Source organism: Dromiciops gliroides, chromosome 2, assembly GCF_019393635.1.
Source record: "Dromiciops gliroides isolate mDroGli1 chromosome 2, mDroGli1.pri, whole genome shotgun sequence".
Classification (NCBI taxonomy): Eukaryota; Metazoa; Chordata; class Mammalia; order Microbiotheria; family Microbiotheriidae; genus Dromiciops; species Dromiciops gliroides.
This window is the reverse complement of record NC_057862.1, coordinates 557,959,711-557,985,879: the sequence shown is the minus strand read 5'-3', so window position 1 is coordinate 557,985,879 and position 26,169 is coordinate 557,959,711. Positions and strand designations below refer to the sequence as shown.

The 26,169-nt window shown below is 36.8% G+C and overlaps 1 protein-coding gene across 1 annotated transcript in view; it reads right to left on the bottom strand.

Annotated features, from left to right (window-relative positions):
- The window catches only part of RALGAPA2 (Ral GTPase activating protein catalytic subunit alpha 2), a 409,525-nt gene that overhangs the window by 333,399 nt on the left and 49,957 nt on the right, over positions 1-26,169 (bottom strand). The window contains 4 exon segments of the mRNA XM_043983629.1: positions 2,529-2,644; positions 5,971-6,148; positions 10,112-10,155; positions 17,570-17,627. Of these exon segments, the coding sequence (XP_043839564.1) occupies positions 2,529-2,644; positions 5,971-6,148; positions 10,112-10,155; positions 17,570-17,627 (396 nt within the window).

Genomic DNA, 26,169 nt, shown 5'->3' with positions numbered 1-26,169 from the left:
GAGAACAATTTATATAATGATAACACTATAAAGAAAAATGACTTTGAAAGATTTAAAAGCTCTGACCGTTGGTCCAGATGACCATATTATCTAAATCCTGACAGAAGTGATAGACTTAAGGTACAGAAAGACAGCCCTTATTCCCAATTTCCATCCAATCATAGCTTTTTTTTCCCATCTATGATTCTTCTTTCCTATTTTCTGTACTCACCAAAACTATAAAAAGTGCTATTGACCCCATAACTGGGTTTTAGCTTTGCTGGGGAAGCTGAGATCCTATTTATATGCAAATTTGTGCTTTACTAAGAAACTAATCATGCACAGGCCTTTGTGCCTCAGTTCACCTTAAATGTTTTTTTGTCAGTTTCTTCCCCCCCCCCCCCCCCCCCCCGCTTTTTCATTGGGATTTGAAGAGAGAGAAAGGGAATAGCAAAAGTGTTCAAGACAAGTTAGGGGAAAGAAGTAAAGGGGGAAGAAAGTATCACTGAAATATTTTTAAATGCATATATGAAAACAGAAGAAAGTCAAGAAGGATGCACTGACGAATTAGTTTTGAAAGTAATGAGTCGGGGCAGCTAGGTGACACAAGTGGATAGAGCACCAGCCCTGGAGTCAGGAGGACCTGAGTTCAAATCCTGCCTCAGACACTTGACACTTACTAGCTGTGTGACCCTGGGCAAGTCACTTAACCCCAGTTGCCTCACCCAAAAAAAAAAAAAAAAGAAAGAAAGAAAGAAATGAGTTGAATTTATTATATACTTTTGAATAGGTAGTGTGGAACAGTCATGATTTCACATTAAATTTTCTTTTAGTGTTCTATTTTGTATATGATGTGCTTGTATATATTTTGGAGGATGTTTCTTAAGTTCAGAATAACATATTAAATTAAAAATCTCACTGAAGTTGGATGCCCTGACTTAAATATAGTGATTGTGCTGTGAAAAATCAAACACTGATCTTGTATTTTATATGTGATTCCACTCTCTATTGATTCTATTCTGTAACCTTATTCTGTATTTTATATAACAACCTAAGCTTTTTCTTTGTCTGAGTGAGTAAAGAAGTACATGAATTCAAAAATTTAGTGTTCCTCTCTTACCTTTTACTTCTTACTTTTCTTATTTCTCTCTAACTTCCTCTCAAATTAGATGCCAACAGTTTGGAATCCCTATGAATCATTTTTAATGAAAGAAAAACTATGAGCTAAGTTTAGAGGTTCAACACTTTCAAAAACACTTTAATTGTTGGGGAATTGTTTTCTCAGCACCACCTGAAAAATCACTTTGTGCCAAGGAAATTTGTTATCCCTCATAACTTTATCTCCTGAGAAACTCCATGATATATCTGTGTGTTATCTTTTAGGGTCTAAATAATGACCTGGTCCCATCTTAGCCCATCCTTGTCAATTAAAAGGGGGTCTTATTGCAATCCCAGGAGCCAGTGAATCTGGTCTACTATCAATATTCTCAGGATGCACCTGGGTCTCATAAATCAATAAAGCATTCCTCAAAGACAGAGAGGGAGATGGTCCTGGTCCCACATGTAGGGAAGCCCATATTCCTTAATGTAACCAATTATAATTCCTCACCCCCATGATGCTGCCAACCCTAAAATCAACTGCATTATTTCCTCACCTACCCTGTTTTGTTCTTTGTTCTATGCATACGAAAAGGAGTTGCATCTCCATCTAGGGGTCTTTTGGCTAAGGCAGTCGTTACTCCATTTTGTTACTTGGTTCACACCTTGCTAATAAACTGTTATCTTGCTTGGAGAATATGTGTCTCAGTTTAACTTTCTCAAATTTTACATGCAATAATATAAAGTAGTTAATGTTTTAGCTTAGCTGATTTAATTTTTTTTAATTCCAGTTTTTGTTTCTCATAAAAATGCAGTAGAAAATTATTTTATTCTCTTGTTTTACCACATTTAAAGAAAAGAAATCTTGGCTTGATGAGGTTATAAACTAGACCATCATTCATATAGTGACTGTATATACTTTTAATTGCAGGCACCAAAAATGAAAAATCAGCAGTTTCCTGAGTACTACTTTGTAGATCTAAAGCTACAAAATGTCAGTCAATGTCTGTTATGTTATTTCCAATAGTTTTATTTGTAAATTCTAAGATGGAAGAAAAATTATTCTAAAGAAAATAAAATTGCTACTATGACAGGAATTTGACAAATATTTGGATGACCATACAGCTAATCACTTTCAAAAATCTACACCCTTAAATTCCAACTTAGTTACATATTATTTAGCCAAGGGAGAGATTTGATTTGAATGTGTTGGGTAATATTTAAGCCAAATTTTTTTCATTTTGAAAAAATTATATTGTTTACCATACCTTTGCTGAAGTGATTATATGATATTAATATTAAGACTGCTTCATAAGTCTTATGTGAATAATCATTAACTGTATTTTGTGAACTAATAACTAAAATCTGAGAGTTTGAGAAAAAATAAAATTGTCTTTCTTTTCTACAGCTAAAATATACAAGTATTCAATTGCATAGTATGTCATTCTTACCTGAATAACCATATATCTCAATAATACTTGAAGAAAAAAGCAGGTTTGGTCCTCCCCAATTTTTTCACCTGATACAGCTGGCAAGAGTGGGGTTATTTCTTCAGGATGTATCTTTGCTAAAATGTGAATCATAATTAAATTTCATTAAACCTAAATTTATTAAGGTAACAGAAAGCAAAGAATGCAAAGTTACCAATAATGATTTAAAATAAACTGCTAATCCTATGGCATACAGGATCATTTAAATACCTTCCCAGTACAGAAAACTTCTGCACCATCTCTTCTATTTATTCATTCTTAATATCTCTAATTTTACTCAGGCAACCATATTTTTAAGGGCATTTCTTGCACCTTAAAAAATAAGAAACATCATCAGTTTTTATTTAAATTTTCAGGAGTTAATTGCCCACCCCCAGACCTCTTTAAGTGGTTCCAAACTAAATGCCCTAATGAGTGAGAAGGGATGCTGAAGAAGGTAGTAAACTTTGCATGAGAAGATGAATTTGATATGAAGTCAATGTTCTATCCTTAAGTAAACGTACCAGTAGCATGAATCATTTGTTTGTATTACAATCCCTTATAAATATTGCATGAATACTCCATTTTAATTGATCCCTATGATCTTGCCTTAATCCCCAGACCTGATATAAGGGCAAGTGGCCACAATAGAGAATTACAAAGATGAAGAGGATGGAAACATCTTCAAAGTTACAGAACGTAACTTAATGGAAACTTGACACCAGGTAAAGGCCCAACATTGTGGCAAAAAAATCCCTCTAAACCAAAAAAATGGCTCATAAAAATATACTTCTTTTAAGAACCTAGGGCCTATTATGAAGTGCTAGTTTCTTCAGTAAGCCAAGCCCTGAATACCAAAGGTCCTCCCTAGTACTACAAACTCACTATCCTTCCAAGTCTCATGCCTGTTTGGCAAATACTAACTTTATATTTCTGATCAGCTTCAGATTTCCCTAAGCAATCCCCACTACTTTTCAGAGACACCACCAGTATGAGTTTCACATGCATCCAGGAACAGGCCTCTCAGAACCTTGACAGTCACAAGAGATCACAAGTTTCCCCCTGATGACAAGAGCCTCTTTGGTTCCCCCTTTCCAGTACTGGATTGCACTTTTACTTATTTCCTGGGCTCAGTGGCTGAGATAAAGGAGTTGTAATGCTCCTTGTTCCCCACTGCCACTTCCAGGTTTTCCTCCTACCTCCATCACTCTCCTCCTTTGAAATACAATCCACATTTTCCATTCAATCAAAAACCTGGTGGTTGTTGACTAAAGATCTCCAGGACATTCTCCTTCCTTCTTCAAGAGCTCAATACCTGGCTCACAATATTTCTCTTTTTCCCCAACTCCTGCCCTCATATGGAGGGACTTTGACCCCCTCAGACACCCTAACCATCAGTTCCCCAATTTATTCTCTTCCTGTGACCTGTTCCTCTAGTCTACCTCAACCAGAGACACAAAGATGGTCCTCTGCTCAAAAATCTTTTATCAGCTCCCTACTGCTGACCTAAAGGAAGTATAAATCTATTTTATCCTGATATTGAAGGTCCTCCAGGAATAGTTTCAACCTACCACTACTCCTCTTCACTATATTCTAGTCTAACTATCTGATATCTCATGACCTTATCTTACCTTCATCTGCTTAAATTCATTTTCTGTCCTTAAAACCCACTGCATTCCCATCTCCACCTAATGAAATTCCATCTCAGGCAACACTTCCTCTATGAAGCCTCTCCTGATCCCCAAGTAAGAGATGTTATCTTTCCTCAAATTTCTAAAAGCATTTTGTTTGGCTATTCTTTTGTACTTTTTCACATTATGCCCACAGTACAGACATTGATAGATCTCACTAATCCACTCCCCTCCCCATGAGACTGTAGGGATTCTTTGAGGGTAGGGATGGTGTCCTATTTTATCATATTTTTATCTCAGTGTCTCTATAATACCTTACACATAGAAGCCATCTAATTAAGCTGTGATGAATTGAACTGAATTACAATGTTCAGTTTGACAGGCAGTAGTGGCAACAACAAAACAGAATAGTTTAAGTCAGAAAATTCAATGCTGTTTAGCATGTGCAAAAAAATACTGCAGTTGAACTGTCTAAAATATAAAAGGTTATAATTTCTCTTTAATATGTTTATTTTTAAAAAGAATGAAAAAGCATTTGTTAAATGCTTTCTATGTGTAAAGCACTATATTAAACACATATGTAAACGTATACACATATAGACATATAAACATATAGATGATAAATATTAATCTATATTGTGCTTCTGAGCAAATTAATTTGTTAAGTAATGCAAGCCAACTGCCCAACGAATTGGTTCCAGGCCTTCCTCAGCTTTAGTACTGGACCCCAAATACTATGGGGAGGCAGATTTTTATGCATTAAAAACAATTAATCAAATGAGACCAATTAATTAAAAGAAAACAACCAGGATGCAAAATTAGGTCATCTGATTTCTAACTGTAGGAAAGATGAGGGAATTTCCAAGTTGGGGGGGGGGGGGAGCAAACAGGTATAAGTCTCTGAAATCAGAAAAAAGGAGGCATCCCACTCCCCCCAAGTGTCTGTATTCAATCAAAGGAATGCAGAAACAACTGATTGACCAGTGTGGGGCCAGTTTTCAGATAAGACATATGGGTTGCTTGAGATGTATAATTGTGAGAAAACTTGCAACAATCTTTAGATCTGTCCAGGTTTCTGGTCAGCAAAACCTAGATCCTTAGTTAAGGGTCTCTAAGGAACAAGTAGAGGTGGTCCAGCTTCCTAGCCATTCAGGGCTAGGTTCAAACAATGCAATAAAGTGTTCTCACAAGAAAAAAATTGAACTAGACCCATAATTGAATAGAAAGGGAACTGAGCTAGCTCTAGAATTGAGTCACAAGATGAAGTTGGTATGTACCACTCAATTGCCTCATTTCCCACAATATAAAAGTACTGTCTCTATATGTTAAAAAAAAAAAAAGTATTGTTCACTCTGAATGAATGGATGGATGGATGGATGGATGAAAAGGCATTTATTAAATGCTTTCTATGTGTAAAGTACTACACTACAGGCTGGGGATATAAATAGAAAAGTAGAACTATCCCTCCTCTAAAGGAGCTCAAATTCTAATAGGGGCGGCAAGTCCAATGTAAAGACCCACTGACCTTTAGGGTACAGTAGCCAGGCAAATAACAATGCATCTTAGTGTCATTTCTACTTATAAGAGAACAAGCGTTTCTAATGTTGATGGTACCAAGGGCTTTGGTGAAGAAAACTTTCTTTTCTGGGTCTTCAGTAGCCATCTTTAATCCTTGCAGATTTTGTTGTTGTAGAATCTATCTTTCACAAAAGATACTTGCTTATAATTTATACTCAGATTAAATAGGTCAACAAATATAAAGGATAATTTCAACATCTAGTAATGTTACTTACTATCAGATGAAAAAGGAGTAGGATTTATAAGTGTGTCAAGTGTACAGGGACCTCTTGATGACATAATTGCTGGAAATCCAGGTACGAGGCAGGCAAAAATTAGCACCTGCTCTTCTGCACAATTTGTCTGAAGTGCCTGAAGCCATAGAAGATACAGCCGAATTCCTTCACATCTTATCTAACAAACAAGAAAAATATTTTCAGAAATTATTCTTATAAATTTTGCAATGAAAAATAAACTAAATGGAAATTTTATTTAAAAAACTAATACTACAAACAAGTAATACTTAGAAATAAAGCATACTGGCCAATTCCCTTGATCATCTACTGAAGGAAAACAGTGGCAAAAATAACCCCCGCCCCACCTAAATCAAAATTATATCTTGTTTAACCTAAAAGGATGTATTTAAGTTAAACTATAAATGTGTATGATGTTCTGAGAATTCACATTTCAAAGAAAAAAAAAGGGAGCTAGAACTAAAACCTAACTCAACAAGATCTGGGAAACTCTCTAATTTCCCTGTTCTGTTCTCTTTATCAAATTCTTTCTTGCATCCCACCGTATTCTGACAATGGATAACAATATAGTATTAGAAATGATGCTAAACACCACCTTAAGCAAAAGTGCCCTTTTGTCTTCCTCTAAACTTGCTTTTTCTAGTTTACAAAATCCCTGGGATTTATAAGATCTTTCTCCATTTCTCCATTCTAACAGGCACAAATGAAAGAAGTTATAATGAAAACCATAGTTAAGTAGACAGAAATAATGTAGTTTCTATTTATGTGGTGCTCTACAGTTACAATGTATACACTATTTCATCCTCACAACACTCTTGTAAGTAAGACAGGGGAAATATTATTATTTTACAGATGAGGAAACTGTGACCCAAAAAAGTGCAACAGTTTGTCCAAAGTCACACAATTATGGGTGGCAAAGAAGTAAAGTACAGATAATCCAAGTCCAGTTCTCTTTCTACAGATCAACTTATCTGCTGCTTTTTAACACTGTTAACTGTCCCCTTCTCCTGGATACGCTCTCTCTTCTCTAGGTTATGAGACAAGGTTTGACTCTTTACTCTTTCTGTCACTTATCCAATCAGTCTCCAAATCCTGCTATTTCTATCTCTGTAATATCTCTCACATCTGACCACTTTTTTCCACTCAGAGAGTTACCATCTTGATACAGTCATTCATTGCTTCTCATATAATTACCACAGCCTAACTAGTTCCTCTGCCTCAAGCCTCCCTCCATTGCAGTGCATCCTCTACACTTCTGCCAAGGGGATTTTCCTTAAGCACAGAGCTTGATGGTATAACTCTCCTACTCAGGCAGCTCCAGTAACTTCCTATTGCTTCTGGAATCAAATCTAAACTCCTATGCTTGGCTAGTAAAGTCTGACTCTGGCCCCTAACTTTCCAACACAATGGAATTTATTCTTCCTCCCATACATAGCAATCCAGTCAAACTGGTTTTCTGTTGGTTTCACACACAACACTCCATATCTCTATCTCTAGGCCTTTGTCATCTATATGCATTTCCTCCTTTACCACAACCATGGAGTTTCTCTCTTTTGTCAAGATGCAGCTTAAGCTCTATCTTCCACATAAAGCTTTTCTTGATTCCCCCAAACAACCTGGTATTTAACTACTTTGTATTATATGTATACTTTATGTTCATTAACCTTAGATTTTTTGCTACATAAATATATAGTTGCATCTGCATGCATTTATAAGCATTTAAATTACTGTTTGTCCAACCCTTCAGAATGAAAGCTCATTAGGCACTATTTTGTTTGGACTTTTATCTCCATTGACTAGCACAGTAACTAGCACAGGAAGAGAATTTTAACCATTCAAAGGAGTTTGGCCTGCCCATTCACACAGTCAAAATCAAGTGGACTGAAAATGCTTAAAATTCAGTATGCATTTTAGTAAGTACCTTATTTTCAAAACTATATACATTTCAAATAGACAATGAGTCGAATCCAGAGTTGAACAAGAGAAGATAGGTCTAGATTGTTTTTGGAAAAACTCAAATCTCCTTTACTAACCTCAATCTTCTCATGAAAGTAAAAGTTCATCTTTTAAATGCTAACATTCTATTGATATTGCCATATGGCTGTGGTAAAATCATTACTTTATGAACCCAAATATTATGGTGAGCCACCCAATTAACTCCCCCCATAATTATCTGGCCCCTACATGGCTGTGAGCCACATTATATAATTGCCTCCAAAGAGCATAATGAAGAGGAAATAGAAGATGTGAAAGAGATGCAATATTTAACCAAAGTGGATATCTGAACAATAGGAATAAAAGGCATTATCAAGGAATATGATGGGAAGAGATGATGAGATGATCACATGGCAAGAACAAAAGTTGAAATTTGGATAGCCAAAGGGTTCAAATGTTACCCTCAGGATGTCAGAAGAATACAAAGAAGGACTACAACATGTTGTGTGGACCCTGTGTGGTGAGGTTTTGGGAGGATGTAATAAACAAGATTCCCGAAGCACATATAGGCATGTATGGGTAACAATCCAGATGGTTAAAGGGAACTCCAAAATCATTGAGATCACACATCTATTTGAGTCAAATTAAATCAAGCCAAGAAGCATTTATTAAGGACCTACCAAGTACTAGGTATTATACTAAGAACTGAAGATACAAAGAATGGCAAAAACAGTCCCTGCCCTCAAGAAGCTGACAATCTAATGGGGAAGACAACATGAAAATAGCTATGTACAAACAAGGTATTTGCAAGAGAAACTGAAGATGATCTCTGAGGGAAGGCACTAGCATTAACTTCTTTCTGTTTCTATTTAAAAGATAAATACTTTAAGGATAAAAAGTCAGAATGACAACTACCTTTATAAAACTCACCTTCCTAGAATGATAACTACCAGATTAAAAAATACAAAGCCATTAATTCCCACTGACATTCTTTTACACTCTTCCCACCTTTGCTTTCCGCTGATGTTGGATCAATCTCCCTCTGTCATTTATATCGGGATTATGAAGCTCAATAACTTTTTGTCAGTACAATAGTGCCTAAACCTTGAGCAGTCAGAAAAATCTGGAGAGGATTTTGAGACCTTCTATTTGATAGACATCCTTTCACTCATACAAACCAACCAACCAACCAGAACAACTACATAACAAAGATATTGAAAAACAGAAGGATCATAGATGGAAAAGAAATCAGTAGTAGAAAGAGTCCTAGAAAGAAAAGAGTACTAGGGGGGGGGGGGGGGAAGAATTGCCCAGATTGGTGTTGAGATAAAATAAATTCATATTCTGAATTATCTGACAAAATGGAAGCTTTTATTTTTTAAAATAGGGCCATAATCAATATTTAACGGATATTAAACATAACAAGTACTGTTTTAGATTTTAAGAGTCTTCTCTTTATATCATCCATAACAAATTTAGAATAGTGAATAGTTAAAAAGTTTTAAGCCGCTGTGACTTCTTAAAATTGGATTAGCTATATGTGAATTACTCTCAGTAGAATGCAATAAAATGCTGGTCCAAAGGTAAGTGAATAACACTAAATATGTTTCTAGACCAAATCCTGGACATCCATCAATTGGTATATGCTCTTAACAAAGACAAAGTCATTTTAACATAAGCATAACAAAAGCATAAGGAAGGCAAACCTGCTGCAAAAGAAACCAAGTTCTTCAAAGCTTCTGTTCAGTCACCCATAATATCACTCTTCTCCATTAATCTAGTCCCTCTAACAAGAGCATGATCTCATCATAAGACCTCAGAATCCCAGAATGTTAGTATAAAAAGGAATCATATACTTCATCTCATCTAACTCTTCATTCAAGATAAGAAAACTGAGTTTCTTATAGTTTAAGAGAGCACACAGGTACAAGGTATGGACCAAAACCCAGGTCTCTCAGCTCCTAAAATCCAATACTATTTTTACTACACTCAATAAAACTAAAACATTAGATCATCACAAAAATGTATCTACGAAATAAAGAAATTTTAATATTCTTTTTCACAAACTTTATTGATTTGTAATATACCAAATTAAAATCAGATTTAATGTGAACTTTTTAAAAGTTGATGCTTCAGAGCACTGTTAAAGTTAAAAGTTTGAGATTCTGGTTTCATCAGAGATAGGTACCTTAATAGAATTTCCAGTGTGCAAAAGCTTCTTTAGAGTCGATCCTAAAATGAAAAAAAGATACATATGTAATATAGGAATTCACATATAAAGTTAATGCCTTGTAGCAATAATTTAAGTATTTAAGATGGAAAAAGTAAGCCTTTCTAATTATGTAACGTGTCAAAAGCCTTTCCCGAGATCCAAAAATAGTAACTTAGTTAACCTCATTGGTTCCAAGTAATACTTTTATCATGAATAAAAATGAATGATAAATAAATCTCCAAAGGTAAAAACATAAATTCATTTTCAAAGTCAACTAATGTTCACTTAGAAACAATTTAAAGACATTAAAATCTGTGAGCTGTTTTGCTAACAGCACCCGTAGTTGTGAACGGAGCTACATCAGTAAATTGTTTAACATAGCACCTTGGTGACCAGCACTGAAACTTACTGGCAACTCCACCAATAAAATGAAGGAGCCCTATTAACAGGGAAAAAATCCTCCTGGATGTAATCAAATACACTGGTGACACAAAAACCAAAGTGGATCTCTGCTCATCCTTAAGGGGACACAGACATATTTAAGAATACAGAGTCATTTTGGGAGAGATACCAGCTTGGGAGGAGCATGTAAGGCAAAGCCTGACATGAATCTTAAAGGCAGTTGGGATTCTGTAAGGCTGAAAAGAAGAGGGAAGGCATTACAGGCATGGGGTGCTGAATGCATTTTTGCAATTGTGTAAGAACATAGTACCTGACAAAGAGCAGGCACTTAATGCTCTGTCATTCATTCATTCATTCATTCATACTTTGAGGCTTTTAAGACAATTATATATAGCTTTATATAATTTATTACTTTCCATGGGTACCAGTCATTTCTCATTGACTTGATAAGTACATCAGGTTCACTAACCATATCTTACAACACTAGATTAGGGCAAAATGTCATAAAGAAGATGCCTAATATAAATTAAATCTAATTGGCTAGGCCAATTCTGTGTATTTCCCATTAATTATCTTTTCATAAAATCCATCAAGTCAGAAAAAACTTTATGACAATATTTTAGTAAAAAGCCATGCAATACAAATGGAAGGTAGGCTGTTACAATGGAAAGAGCACTGGATCTGGATTTAGAGGACTTGAGTTCACCTCTTAGCTCTACTATTTGTATGACTGTGGGCAAGTAACAATTCCTCTGGGCCCCAGTTCCTTCATCCTTAAAATAAGGAGACTAGAGGAGGGGGTTCTAAGATCCCTTTCAGCATTAAAACCGTGATCAAATGAAAGATGGCACAATGTCTTCAGTTCTTCAAAATAAGAAACTTGTGCCCTAAGAATCTAGCAACCATTGGTATCAACATAATGCTGAACTAGAGAATGGTCCCCAGATTACTGGGGGAAACCCTTGTGGAAAACTAATGGGAAGACATGAACAAATTCCAAAGAATCAAAGAGACGGCCAAGATCTATTTTTAGTGCACCTTTTAAAACAATGGTCAAATTTAAAAGTATTAATTTGGTACTTTGAGTTTATAGGAAAGAGGTATTCTAAGAATCACAGTTATTTCTTTATTTCTGTTGTGGCTAACTATAAAATTAACAAAATTTCCCCTGGTCTTGAACTTTCATTTCCATCCATTATTTCTACTACCAACACAATCATTAGCTTTTAAATTAAAATCAGAATATTTTGTGCCATCTACCTTCCCACACCTTTTCCTCTAAAATATAACAATAGTTCCCAGTTTTGCTATTTGAAATTCCACTACTCGGTTCATTGAGCACAACTGAACTGCAATCAAATTCCAACTTTCTCTTACCATTATTTGTCCTGTTCACTGTTAAAACAAAGTAATAGTGGGGGGCGGCTAGGTGGCGCAGTGGATAAAGCACCGGTCCTGAATTCAGGAGTACCTGAGTTCAAATCCGGTCTCAGATACTTGACACTTACTAGCTGTGTGACCCTGGGCAAGTCACTTTACCCCCATTGCCCCGCAAAAAAAAAAAAAAAAAGTAATAGTGACTGAGTGGCAAAAATAATAGCATTTATATTGTTCCTACTATGTTCCAGGAACTTTACAAATAGTGTCCCATTCAATCCTTTCAATAACCCTGTGATATAGGTGCTATTGTTATCCCCATTTTACAACTGAGGGAACTAAGATATATAGATGTTAAGTAACTTTCTCAGGGTCACACAGCTATGAGACAGAATTTGAACTTGGGTCCTAACTAGAGACCAGCACTCTATCCACTGCACCACCTAGCTCTCAAAAACCATTTGATTTTAAATAGCCTTTATGCTCCAGGAAAACTCAAGAGAAAAAGGCTTCCAACATGTATGTGCATTTATGTATTCCTCTGCATGTGTGTGCATGTTTTTGTGTATGTATGTAACGCTTTTTTAAGGAGACTTTGGGACATCTACATCATTCTCAACATGACTCTCTAAATGTCTGACTATTAGACTGATTGTAGTTCAGTATTTCAGTTCCATCTGATAAGTGTTATACTATATAATCACCATAAAATGACCCAAAAAAATCTATGTAGAATGAAATTAAGTAGATATTTACACACTCCAAGGACATTGGCAATTGATCTCGAAGATTATTTCTTTCATTAAGGTACATATCAACAACCAAATGTGATTGGTCCTCAAAATGGGTTAATGGTGTCAAATGACCAATGTGCTCAATTTTGTAAAAGCCAGTTCAATATGCAATGAGAGTGTGAACACAAGCTCTGTAATGACTACACTAATCTGATATATTGGAATTTCCTTTTTTTTACAGAGAAGCAGGTCACTGGAGAAATATAACAACCAGTCAATCAAAAGGACTTCTGAAGCCCAGGGCTGCCTGACATACCAGTGATCCTTTGCAAATGAATTCTAGTCGAATTTGGAGATGCCTGTAACAGCCAGAAACTACAGAATCAGCCTTGAGCAGCTCAAGGACAATCTTATGCAGCAGCTCCAGACTCAAGATCTTGCTTGGGAGTCTCTAAATAGCCTGTTCCCTGTCTTACTATATCTATAGATATCTTCTCCCTTAAGTCCCACTCCCCAAACCAAAAGCCTCTAGAAACTATTACTATCTCACCCTTTTTCACACCCCCTTTGAGCAGCTGAAAACTCTCTCTCGCTCTCTCCCTCTCTGCTCCCTTACAAACTCTTTTTCCCCTAGCAAGCTTTTCTCAGATAATAAATGCTTTTGTAATCTGTGATCTAACTCTTGTTTCATTTAGAGTCCCTTTTTGGTGGCAAGGGTGTTTAAATAACAAGAATTACTATTGCTTTGTTTCATTCCCAAGTGTCTTTTTTATTTAAACTGGGAATGGAAGGATGGGAGACAGGTTAAACCATATACATTCATGGTGTAAATTCAAATTATAGAGTTCCAAGCCAAACTTCACAGAGGATAGCTTTATAAATATCTGCCATAGCAAAATATAGACTAAAATAAACTCATAGAGCAGTACAATATATGTTCTAGATAGCGATTATCAGATGATTAAAATATAAAGAGGTAGGCTATAGTGAAAATTTTCATCTCTCAAGGCCAGAGGTCATTCAAATTCAAGTTGCTTACAGGAAAATGAAGGAAGAAGACAGGTTCATACCATGTGAATTCTGCTTGGTCAGTGTGGTGTCAACTTCCATGACTACTTTGGTAAAGACTTTGAGAAATCAATAAAAGAACATGAAGACCAACATAAAAAATGACTAGGAAATAATTAAAGTAAATTATCTCTAGTCATTTCACAAGTAAACCAAGAAAAAACATCACTATCAGCAATGTGTTCACTAAATTCCTTATATGTCTGTCAAATTCAGGATACTCAACAATTGATTGTTATTAAACAGATGTTTTTATCCTAGAAAGCTAAAGGACCAGAAAGTCCACATATGAATGAAATATCATTTAAAAAGAACTTCAATGATAAAGAACATTTTTCTATAAACACAATGTGTTACTCCAAAACCAATGTGAGAAAATAATGGGGGGTTTTGTGGGGTTTTTTTTTGGGGGGGGCAGGACAATGGGGGTTAAGTGACTTGCCCAGGGTCACACAGCTAGTCAAGTGTCTGAGGCTGGATCTGAACTCAGGTTGTACTGAATCCAGGCCCGATGCTTTATCCACTGACCCAATACCTAGCTGTCCCAATAACGGGGTTTTTTGGGGTCTCCCACTCCAGGGAACTTTGCCTGACCTCTTTTAAGGCCAGTCCAGAGTCAGCAGAATTGCAAAAGAAATGTAGATTGACCTTCCTCACTACCTAAAGGAAGTACTCACCTAGGCGGACCTTCCCCCCACCCCCAAAGTCACATTAATCAATGGACTAGCCAATTAGCTTGGATCAATGTGCAGTGACCCACCTCTATCTGAGAGAGGATAAAAATCCTTGGGGAGAGGAGGGTAGCACTCTTCTCTCCCCTACTCTTCTCCCTGTGCCTCTCCCCATCCTGGGATTTTATGCTGGGCCTGGGACACTGGAAGAGGCAGCCACGTGGACCCCACTCTCTCTTTTCTATCTAGGTATCTAGGGCTTCTGAACTCTAATTCTGAGCAATGTGCTTTTCTTTGCTAACATTTAATAGAATTCAATAAATGCTTACTGCCAAAGACTGGTGCATAGCCTCTAATTTATAAGCAGCAATATATTAGCAACCCCAGCTAAGTTCCCTAAAACCTAAAATAGAGACAGGCATCCCCATATATTTTCAAACGACACATGAAAATGGATATACCAATTTTTTGGAATGACATACCAATAACATATATTACTTATATGAACAATCCAATGATTTATATTTTATTATATTTATACTTAAGTTTACTAGCATATGGATTTTTTAAAGTAAAATGATCCAATTCCTTCAAGAAGCTGTTTCAGAAGACGACATACTAATATAATTCTAAATTTATTCATGCTAAGAGGGTCTAATTATCTTTGGAAATTTTAAAGTGCTACCAGAAGAAAAGTAGTATATCTTTTACATAAATTACACAAAGAAAATTTAAGAAAGATTATATATTTAGTGAAGATGAAAATATTATATTTATCCCTCATTCTAATCCAGCCCTGGTTTATGGACCCTAAACCTACAAGGAGTATCACAGGTCTCTATGATGCCCACTTCAGACTACATTTTGCATTGGGATTTGAATTAAGAAAATAATTTCAAGAAGTGGATCTATGGAGGAGACTGTTTCAGGCATGCGAACTAGTTATATCTTTTATGTGCTTAATGTTAAAATTTATTTCTCCATTTTGGTATAAATAAAAACTATACCTATGGCAAACATATACTAACTTACTGGAGTATATACATGCATATGAATTCACTTAATTTGGAGGATGCAACATAGTAGTTACTATTACTATTGACTTTAAAAGCCCAGCATGTTTTATATTTTGTAATATGGCATTAAATGCTATATTTATCTATGTAGGGGGCAGTTAGGTGGCTCAGTGGATAAAGCACCAGCCCTGGATTCAGGAGGACCTGAGTTCAAATCCGGCCTCAGATACTTGACACTTACTAGCTTTGTGACCCTGGGCAAGTCACTTAACCCTCATTGCCCTAGAGAAAAAAAATGAATAAATGAATGAATAAATGATAAAAAATATTTATCTATGTAAAAAATCTATCACTTCATATTATTGTGTTATAAGAAATGACATGCAGGAAGATTTCAGAAAGGCCTCAAAAGACTTGTATGAACTGATGTATGGAGAAGTGAGCAGAACCAAGAGAATATTGTGCACAGAGACAGCAATATTGTTTGATGAAGAACTGTGAATGACTTAACTATTCTCAGCAATACAATGATCCACGACAATCCCAAAGGACTATTGATGAAATATACTATCCCCGCCTCCAGGGAAAAAACTAATACTGATTAAACACAGACTGAAGCATGCTATTTCTCATTTTCTTTCATTTTTTTCTTTTATTCAAGCTTTCTTGTACAAAATGACTAATACTGGGGCAGCTAGATGGCGCAGTGGATAGAGCACCAGCCCTGCAGTCAGGAGTATCTGAGTTCAAATCTGGCCTCAGACACTTAACACTTACTAGCTGTGTGACCCTGGGCAAGTCACTTAACCCCAATTGCCTCACTAAAAAAAAAAAAAGACTAATACTGTAATATTTTGCATAACTGCACATGTATCATCCACATCTGCTTGCTTACCACTTCAGGGATGGAGATGGGGAAGGAGGAAAGGAAGGATAAAATTTGGAATTCAAAACAATAAATAAAAATGTTCATTATTTTTTTAAAAAGAAATTTTTTTTCAATCTATCACTTCTTTGAATAGTTTAAAAATCAGTATAAGAGAGTTATCTGGAATGTTTCATCCATTGTGCCAAAGCAGTTAGACCATTAACTAAACAAATAACTGAAGTAGTACAACTGAAAAACCCCAGACACTGCAGCAAGAAAAAAGGGAAAGCTTTTAGAAAGGTGAGAACTCCAGGAGGCATTTATTAAATATGCCCATGTAATGATGCATTTCATAACAAAATAATCTTTAATTAGGGTGGCTAGGTGATGCAGTGGATATAGCACTGGTCCTGGAGTCAGGAGGACCCGAGTTCAAATGGAGCCTCAGATACCTCTGTAACCCTAGGCAAGTCACTTGATCCCAACTGCCTCAAACATTCAGTGCCATCTCCAGTTTTCCTGATGTATATCTTGCCACTGGACCCAGATGGCTCTGGAGGAGGGAGTGAGGTTGATGACTTTGCACAGCCCTCCCTCACTTAAATCCAATTCACTGCAAGTCATGACATCAGCTCCCGATGAAGGACAAATAACAATGATATTTTATTACTTGCAGCCCAAAGTTCTAATGTTGACATATCTTTCTTCTTCCCACATTATAATCTTTACTAATAGTTATTTCTCATATTATTAAAGTTATAAATTCAAGTTTAAAAGCTAAGTTACTAAGCTCATAAAAGTGGCTTAAATAAGAGACAGCTTTCTTCTTACCAAGTAAAATAAAGCCTGTGTTTGTCTGTTTCTTCCTTTGTAAAAAGGGTATACTAATAGCACCTACTTCCCAGGGTTGTTTGTAATGAGGATCCAATGACATAGTAATTGTAAAGTGCTTAGCATAGTGTGTGTCACTTGGTAAATGCTATGTAAATGTTAACTATTATTATTGTTATCATTATTATTATCAAGTTCATTGCCACCACATCTCAAAATATTCAAAACTGGGAGTCACAATAAGCTGAGTGTGTGTAGGGTGGGGACAGAGGGGAGTAGTGGGGGGGGGGGGGCGGGATTTGGTGCAGTTTTTTTTAGTGAGGCAATTGGGATTAAGTGACTTGCCCAGGGTCACACAGCTAGTTAAGTGTCAAGTGTCTGAGGCCAAACTCTGTGTGTGTGTGTGTGTGTGTGTGTGTGTGTGTGTGTGTGTGTGTGTGTGTGTGTGTGTGTGTATAAAATCTTACCTATACTGTGATAATGCCATCGAAAGAAAATCCTTTCAGGTAGTAGCTGTAAGATTTTCTGTATAAAACAAAAAATTATATGTTAGTTACTTTATGAGATATCATGAGAAACAAGATGACAAAAGCAATTATACATACCAACTGTGGGTTAGCTATAAAGTCACAAAATGATGTTAAAGTAAATGTTACTTCTACTCAAGGAAGTCTTTTCTCCTTTTTACAAAGTAAACTTGATACTTCATCACCCCCACCTTAGATACACACTCGAACGGTCATATCCTTGATTTTAGCATCATTCATTACCCAGGAGTGTTCCACTTTTGCATTCACAAATTCTGAAATTGCCTTATCTGATCAGAATGTGCTGTCATTCTACCTCTCCCTCAGTCTGGCCACCCAACCTTGCTCTTCATCCTAACTGTGATTCCCCTTGACCACTCCCTTTCTGTCTCCTTGGCTGAATCTTCCTCTGGATCACAGCATCCTCTAACCAAAGGGAGTCCCTCAGGGTCTGTCCTGGGCCCTCTTCTCTTCTCCTTCTGTGCTATCACTAGGTGATCTTATCAGCTCTCATGGACTTCAGTACTGTCTCTATGAGGATGACTCTCAGATCTTCCTATCTTGCTCCCTCTCTGCTGACCTCCAATCTTGCATCTTCAACTGACTTTCGTATATCTTGAATTGGATGTCCAAAAAAGAACTCAGTATTTCTCCCCCAAACCCTCCCCCTACCTTCCCTATTTCTGTACAGGCAATCCCATCCTCCCAGTTCCTTAGACTTGCAACCCGAGAGTCACTGTGGATTCCTCAACTAGCTTTCACTCCCCTGTCCAATCTGTTGCTAAGGCCTATTGATTTCACCTTTGCGAGATCTCTCAAATACACCCCCTTCTCTTCTCTGACACTTCTACCACTCCAGTGTAGGCTCACTTAGCACCTCAAGACTGGACTGTTGCAATAGCCTACTGGTGGGTCTGCCTTCCGGAGTCTCTCCCCACTCCAATCCATCCTCCATTCAGCAACTAAAGTGATTTCTCTAAAGCATAGGTCTGAACACCACCCTCCATACCCAACTCGATAAACTCTAGTTGTTTCCTACTGCCTCCAAGATAAAATATAAAATGCTGTTTAGCATTCAAAGCCATCTACAATCAACATCTCCATTTCCTTTCCCCAACTCTGTTCTTAACTCTCTATAGTCAATTAAAATTGCTCTCTTCAAAGTTGCTAATGATCTTTTAACTGTCTAATCTAATGCTCTTTTTCTCAATCATCATCCTTTCTGAACTCTATGCAGCCTAGACACTGTTGATCACCTTGAAATTTTCTTCCCTCTAGCTTCTCCTCCCACCTAACTGCTCCAACCCTTTGCTGGTATTCATCCAAAACATACCTTACAAAAACAAAACATGGTAAATTGAACAGATGTGAGTCTTGGAGTCGGGAAGAGGAGAGTTCAAGTACTAGCTCTGATATATGCTGGCTGTGGAGCCTATCAGCATCCTAGTGATTCTTTAAGACAATATATTACAAATTACTTGTCTGTCTAGATCATTGGAAGGGGATGTTGTCAAGCAAGGAGTTTCCTAAATAGATAAATTCATAGTTCTAACCCTACCTCAAACAATTCTATATTAAATATTTTTCTCCCTGTTGGTGAGAATTATATTTAGAACAGAATTTCCTCTTGTTAGTTCTTCCATCTTACAAAGGATGAAATTATTAGTAAAGCAAGTGATTGTTCCCCAAGTCTCTGTCTTGGGCCCTCTTTTCCTATACTGCTATACTGTCACTTGGCAATCTCTTCATCTTGCAAACATTCAGTGCTTATGAGCATAGGCTCATGATTCTAAGATCTATCTATCCAGCTTTAACCTTTCTTCTAATCTCCAGACCTCCTGACCTCCAGCTGTTAACTAAATATCAATAACCAGATGTGCCAGAAACATCTTAAACACATCCAAGTTTGAACTCATTATCTTCCCTACCCTTCCTCCTATCTTTCCAAACTTGAAATCTAGGTATCATTTGAGACGCCTCACTCTCCTTCATACACACCCCTATACTAACCAAACTGTTGCCAAGTGCCATGAATTTTACCTTCATAACAACTCTCATATAAGTGTCCTTTTCTCCTCTGATACTGTCACACTCTGGTGCAGACCTTCATCACCTCAAGTATGAACAACTGCAAGTTTTCTAGTTGGTCTCCCTGACTCAAATCTCTACTCACTCCAGTCCAATCTCCATTCAGCTGTCAAACTGAATTTCCTAAAGTACCTAGTTATGCTTGATTAATTCAAATTGCTAGCCCAGATGAACTAGATCCTAGGGTAGAAAGGAACAAACTGCTACACCACTGTCAGTGATATATGAAAGATATTGGAGAATTCTACATAACTGGAAAGGCCAATTATCACAATTTTCAAAGTAAAGGAAAAAGGGCAGCTAGGTGGTGCAGTGGATAAAGAAAGCACAGGCCTTTGATTCAGGAGTACCTGAGTTCAGATCCGGCCTCAGACACCTGACACTTGCTAGCTGTGTGACCCTGGGCAAGTCACTTAACCCCCATTGCCCAGAAAACAAACAAACAAACAAACAAAAAACAACCAAAGCAAAGGAAAAGAGTAGAGTCCAAAACCTATATATAGGCTAGAAAACACAACTTTCACTTCCCTGCCTTTCCCAATCTGCCCAAATTCCATCGAGGCAATCTATTCACCAGAAGACGCCATTTTCCTTTACTCCCTAGATCCCATTGGGAAGATGGGTAGAAAGAGTAACATGGTTCCTCACATTACCTGCATAGCTAGAAGTCAACAACTCTAATCCTTCCAGTGAGACAGATGACCATCAAATCAAAACAACATCTGCTCATTCTATAATTTCCTAATGTGCTTAAAGCCTTACTAGCTATCCTGGTTTTCCTCTTACCAAACTCCTAGATACTTATCTGGGCTGCTGATGCCCTAGGCCCAATCATTCCTCTTCTCATACATTCACCCCCTTATCTACTCAATGATCACCACCCTACTTTAAACTCTTATCATCTCCAACTGGACTATAGCAATAGCCTCCTAAGTGGCCTCCTTGTGTATAATATCTATTCTCTCCCTTCTCTAATCCATTTACACAGCTGAAAAGTTAATATTGGAGAAGGAAATGGCAGAGCACTCCATTATCTTTACTAAGAAAATCCTAAATTGGGTCATGTAGAGTCAGACATGACTGAAACTAATGAATAACAAAAATTAATATTCCTAAAACACAATACCAAATATTTCCCTCCCCTGGCCAAAAATCTTTAGTGGTTCCCCATTTGGCTACTGAATACAAAAACCTTAAGTTGGTATTTAAGGCCTTCTGCAATCTGATCTCCACCCACCTCTTTGGATAGATTTCATATTACTCCCCTTCATACACTCTAAACTGGCCTAAGAGCTGTTTCCCATATGACATTTCATTTCTTATCTTCATGCTTTTGCACAGGCTGCCTCTGCACCCAGAATGTACTCCCTTCTCACTTAAGTCTTAGAATCTATAGCTTCTTTCAAAGGTCAACTCAGGTACCACTTCTTATGTAAAGCTTTGCCAGATCCCACTAGTCAATGTTCCTTCACTTCAAATTACCATTTACTGCATACTGGTTGTATTTCTGTCTCCACCCCTAAGTTAGCTATTCAAGGACAAAAACTGTTTTTCATTTTTTGTTTTTGTACTTGCAAACCTATTGTTGGACACCAGGCTAGAAGGTAGGGGAGAGTGACAATACCTCCCCTCAGAGAGCTTGTAAACTATTTTTTTGTTTGTTTGTTTTAACAACAAGTTTTTATTGATGGATGGAAGAATACAATTTTAATGGAACAGTAAGGTACAACCGTGGATTAAAAGTTTGCTATACAGTCAAAAGGGGGGGGAATGCATTTTTTTCCTTTAAGAATCTCAAATATGCAAGTCATGAAGCCACTAAAGTACCTCTCCAATAGATCACATCGGACAATTCTTCCCTTTTATACAATTCCTATATTACATCATCTGAGCAGTGATCTAGGTTCATTCCCTCATGAGAAAGTCACTGGCACTTTGCCTCTACACTGCCCCACCTGACCACTTCATACCCCATCCCACCTTTTCAGCTGGCATTCTGATTCAGGACAGGTCAGCAAACTACCTTCCCAAAAGAATCCCATGTACATCTTGATCAGTCTTCTGATGCAAACAAGCAAGCAAGGAGCCAGGAAAAAGCCAGTCCAGGGCAGATACAGAAATGAATCAACTCATACAACAGTTAGCATGGCACAGCCTGATTCAGGGAAATCTCAATTAAGCTGACTTTGGCAGGGAAGTTGCTCTGGCTTTTTTCATGGGCCTACAAACCCACCTCGGGATGTGTGATCAGTGTCAGACCCCTTGTTTCTGAAGAATCAGGTGCAGTATATATGAGGGACTAGGAAACTAGTTAAACAGGAGGCTAACTTTGCAATACATTCATCTCTTTGGACCTGTAACATGAGCTGGCTTTGAATCCCAGCATAATCATTTGCAAATGTCAATTTTTAAGAGAATTTGTGTGCAAAACTTCAAGATGCTGAGGACAATCTTTAAATCTCTTGGTCTGGGATAAGTTAGGCACTTCCTTAACACTAGTTTGTCTACTTGGACACTCAAAGTATAAGATACTTCAGTGTTGTAATATCGAAGTATAAACCATGCTATAGGTGTCAATACCAAGGATCTCAGGACACTAAGCCTGCCTCCCTTTCCAAGGAGCCATGAGAGAAATCTCACATACATATTGCCATAGATGCCATCCTGGTAATACCTGCCCAGAAATCTAGCATGCTTCCAGGTGGCTGGCTAGTTTCTGAAGGGTAAATACTGTACTAAGGAGTAATCATGCAGGTCAGAAACCAGAGGTGAGGTGCCCTAAGCAAGCACACCCAGAAGGCCTTGACCCTCCACTTCTCACCTTGGCCACTCACTTTCAGGAAGGATGCCTCCATCCTGCCGTCTTTCAACTACAACACAGAGTGTAAAGAGTCCAAGAATGTTCCTATTCTTCAAAGAAGAGTGGTAGGTACCCAAAAGCTCCTGGGGAGGCAATGTCCTAGAGTCCCATTTAAGGGTGGAAGGTGGTTAAAAGCCATTAAGCCACCTCACCAGGGCTTGTAAACTATTAAGAATAAGATACCCAAAAAATTAAAGTACACACTCTTACATAAATTAGAATGGTTATAACAAAAAGCTACATGAAGTCTTAAGAAGGAAGATCAATACCCAGTAGAAGAGATCTGCCAAATCTAAGCTGGCACTTAAAGGATAGAAAGAAGAGACATTCAATGTATAGGGAATAACATGAAACTACAGGTGGAAGAGTAGAATGATATGGTTCAGGGCACATAGTAAAACTTTAATGAAGCATAAGGCATTTGGAGAAAAGTAATATTAGATAATTAAAGGTAGGATAGTCCTAGATCAGGGGAAAAAAAAAGAATATGAACTTTGCTCAGAGCTTGAATGATTAAAAATGTTTTTAAGTCGGAGTGAGATACCCATATCTATACATAAGGAACTAATACATACATAAATGGTGGGGAGAAAATGCTGACAGGAAAGCCTGTTTGGAGAGAAACTACTGTAATAGTCCAAATAGGTAGAAGTGAGGATAGCAGCAATTGGAATAAGCAGGAGATAAAGGAGACAAGAAATGGTGTACATGTGGAAGCATCAGAATTTGGGAAATAGCTGGATAAGAGTTGAAGAGGGGAAAAAGTCAACGGTAATAATGGATATGTGTGTGTATAAATGTACATATAGACATACATATATAAACACATACTATATATACACATACATATTGTGCACATGCACATGCACATGCACATGCACATGTACATGTACATACACATAAGTGAATGGTGCTATTAGAAATAATGAAGGCAGAAAGAGGAACAGATTTGACGTGAAAGATAAGCAAAGTTTTGAGTTCAGTTGTCAGTGGAAATCTTCAATAGATGTGCTATAAGAGATTCACATGTATGATCTTGGTCAAGTCACTGAATGAAAATATGAATGAATAAATGAATGTTGGCAGATTGGTTGCATTTTAGAGTGTTGTAAGTGACCATATCTTGTCATTGAATATAAAGTTTTCCTCATAGGTGACATGGATGATGCTGCTCTAAATATTCTCTAAATAGATGTCTAGACCTTGTTATAACTGAAACACTGAATACTACCATGGTCATGTAGACCTATAGTTTGGCCTGAAGCCTACTGATACCAGAGTCTCTGCACAGATAGACCAGTCTATATATCTGAAAGACAATATATGAGGGAAAATTAGTTTTTTCATTGTGGCAAAATATATGCCAAAAAATGAAGCAAAAGTGTTTTAACTAGACTATTATCTTTATCCTCATAGCCACTCTATCTATGGTTATAAGAGTTTTCAGGTTGATGAAAATTAAATTAGGGAGATAGAAATTGGGACTAAATTCATATATATATATATATATATATATATATATATATATATAGGCAGTTCACCAAAACTATTTCCAAGGGGAAGAAAACATAAAACAAACTTAAGACAAATATTTTCTATACTAATGCTTCCCCTTGTCCCTAAATACAAGGTTCATGGGCCCATGGTATTGATGTACTGGCAACACAAGGGGTCAGTGTGGAATTAAGCCTCAAACAATCTATGTTTGTGTGTTAAACCTGCCCCTCAGAAAGCCAGAAACATACCTTATCTTTACCAAGTCGAACACAATATGGCATTTTCTTCCACTGCAACCTAGATTCTAGGTTATACTGCTGTAAAGAGTTACTAACATCTTATTTGTAGTTACAAATGAGAATAAAACAAAAAATATTTTGGGAAAATCACACTGTGAATAAACATCACTTTTTGAAAAACAGATAGAACACTTTAATGCTTGGAGCTTGGCTACATATATATGGTAATCCATTATAACACATTTGAAATAGAAATTAGGTATTACTATACTGATCAACACATCAGGATATCTGTCAGTTCTTTTAACTGATTATCCATAGTTCTTTTTCCTCCAGGCCCACTACATGACTAGGAATAATGTGAAGTTTAAACTGTAGTTTGTGCAGGATGCTACTTTCTAAAGGGAATCAGTTTTAGTTTGCCTTAAGTTGATCTATCTTCATTAAATAACAAATATAATACAGACACATACATATACACACATGTAGACAGGCAGACATACACAAATATATACATACATATTTCAAATTATTACAACTGAAATGCAATATAGCCGAGGCAGATGCATATTTGATTTTTGTTTTGTTTTGTTTTGCGGGGCAATGGGGGTTAAGTGACTTGCCCAGGGTCACACAGCTAGTAAGTGTCAAGTGTCTGAAGCCGGATTTGAACCCAGGTACTCCTGAATCCAGGGCCGGTGCTTTATCCACTGCGCCACCTAGCTGCCCCCTGATTTTTAATATTAATTAGTAATGGTGGAGGGGAAAGGTGAAAAGACATTTCATTTACATTTTTTAAAATTCTATATAATAGCATATAATATTTTATGTTCCAAAAGAGGGAAAAGGGAGAAAAAATCTCTTAAATCAGATTTCATCATACAAGGGCTTTGTAAAGCAAATATACACCAATGCTTTAAAAGATATATGGTCTGATTAGAATTGTTCAAGTTTTACATACTTGACCTTGAAGGGAATCAAATATTTAGAGGTCTGACAAAGGGAGCTGAATGACCATTAAAAGAAGCCTCATTAAGTATAAGCTGATTTCAAAAAGAATCAGCATCAGATTTCTTCAGGACTCTTATTGTCTACTGTGCCCAAAATAAATCAAAGGAGTAACTTTCTTTTGTTATTTCCATTCTGATTACACACCTAAAAGTGAAAAAGGAAACAGGAGAAAAAAACCAGGAATTTTGGTGTGGGTACATTTTCAATGAAATCTGCTTACCAATATGTATACAGGTTTTAAAAATCCAAAAAGTAGGGGGCAGCTGGGTGGTGCTGTGGATAGGGCACCAGCCCTGGATTCAGGAGGACCTGAGTTCAAATCTGACCTCAAACACTTGACATTTACTAGCTGTGTGACCCTGGACAAGTCACTTAACCCTCATTTTCCCACAAAAATAAAAAATAAAATAAATGCAACGAGTCTAGGGCTAAAATCAATATTTTTGAGTAAGCCTTGGGGAGATGACTTTTTTGAAGTATTTTTCTCTTATGATATCTCTGTTCTAATATGGTAAGTTATTATTCCTAACCATGCTTTTCACCTTACAAGAAAAAAGAACCACAAATCTAAATTCAAAGACAGGCAGGCCAACAGAAAAATAAAGACTGAATTAGGGAATCTTCCATGATTCCACACTGGGAAGTTCACTAACAAAAAATAATTCTCTGGTTTCTAGGAATAATTTAGTATCCATTTTTTGATAACCGAAAAGTGAATAATGCAATCTATCATTTTTTTAAGAAAACCATATATTTCATTATACCACTGGGAGGAAATAGTTTTCTTGATCATATGAGAACCAAGCAAAAAACAATCTGAAATCTAAATTTTAACAGAAAACAAG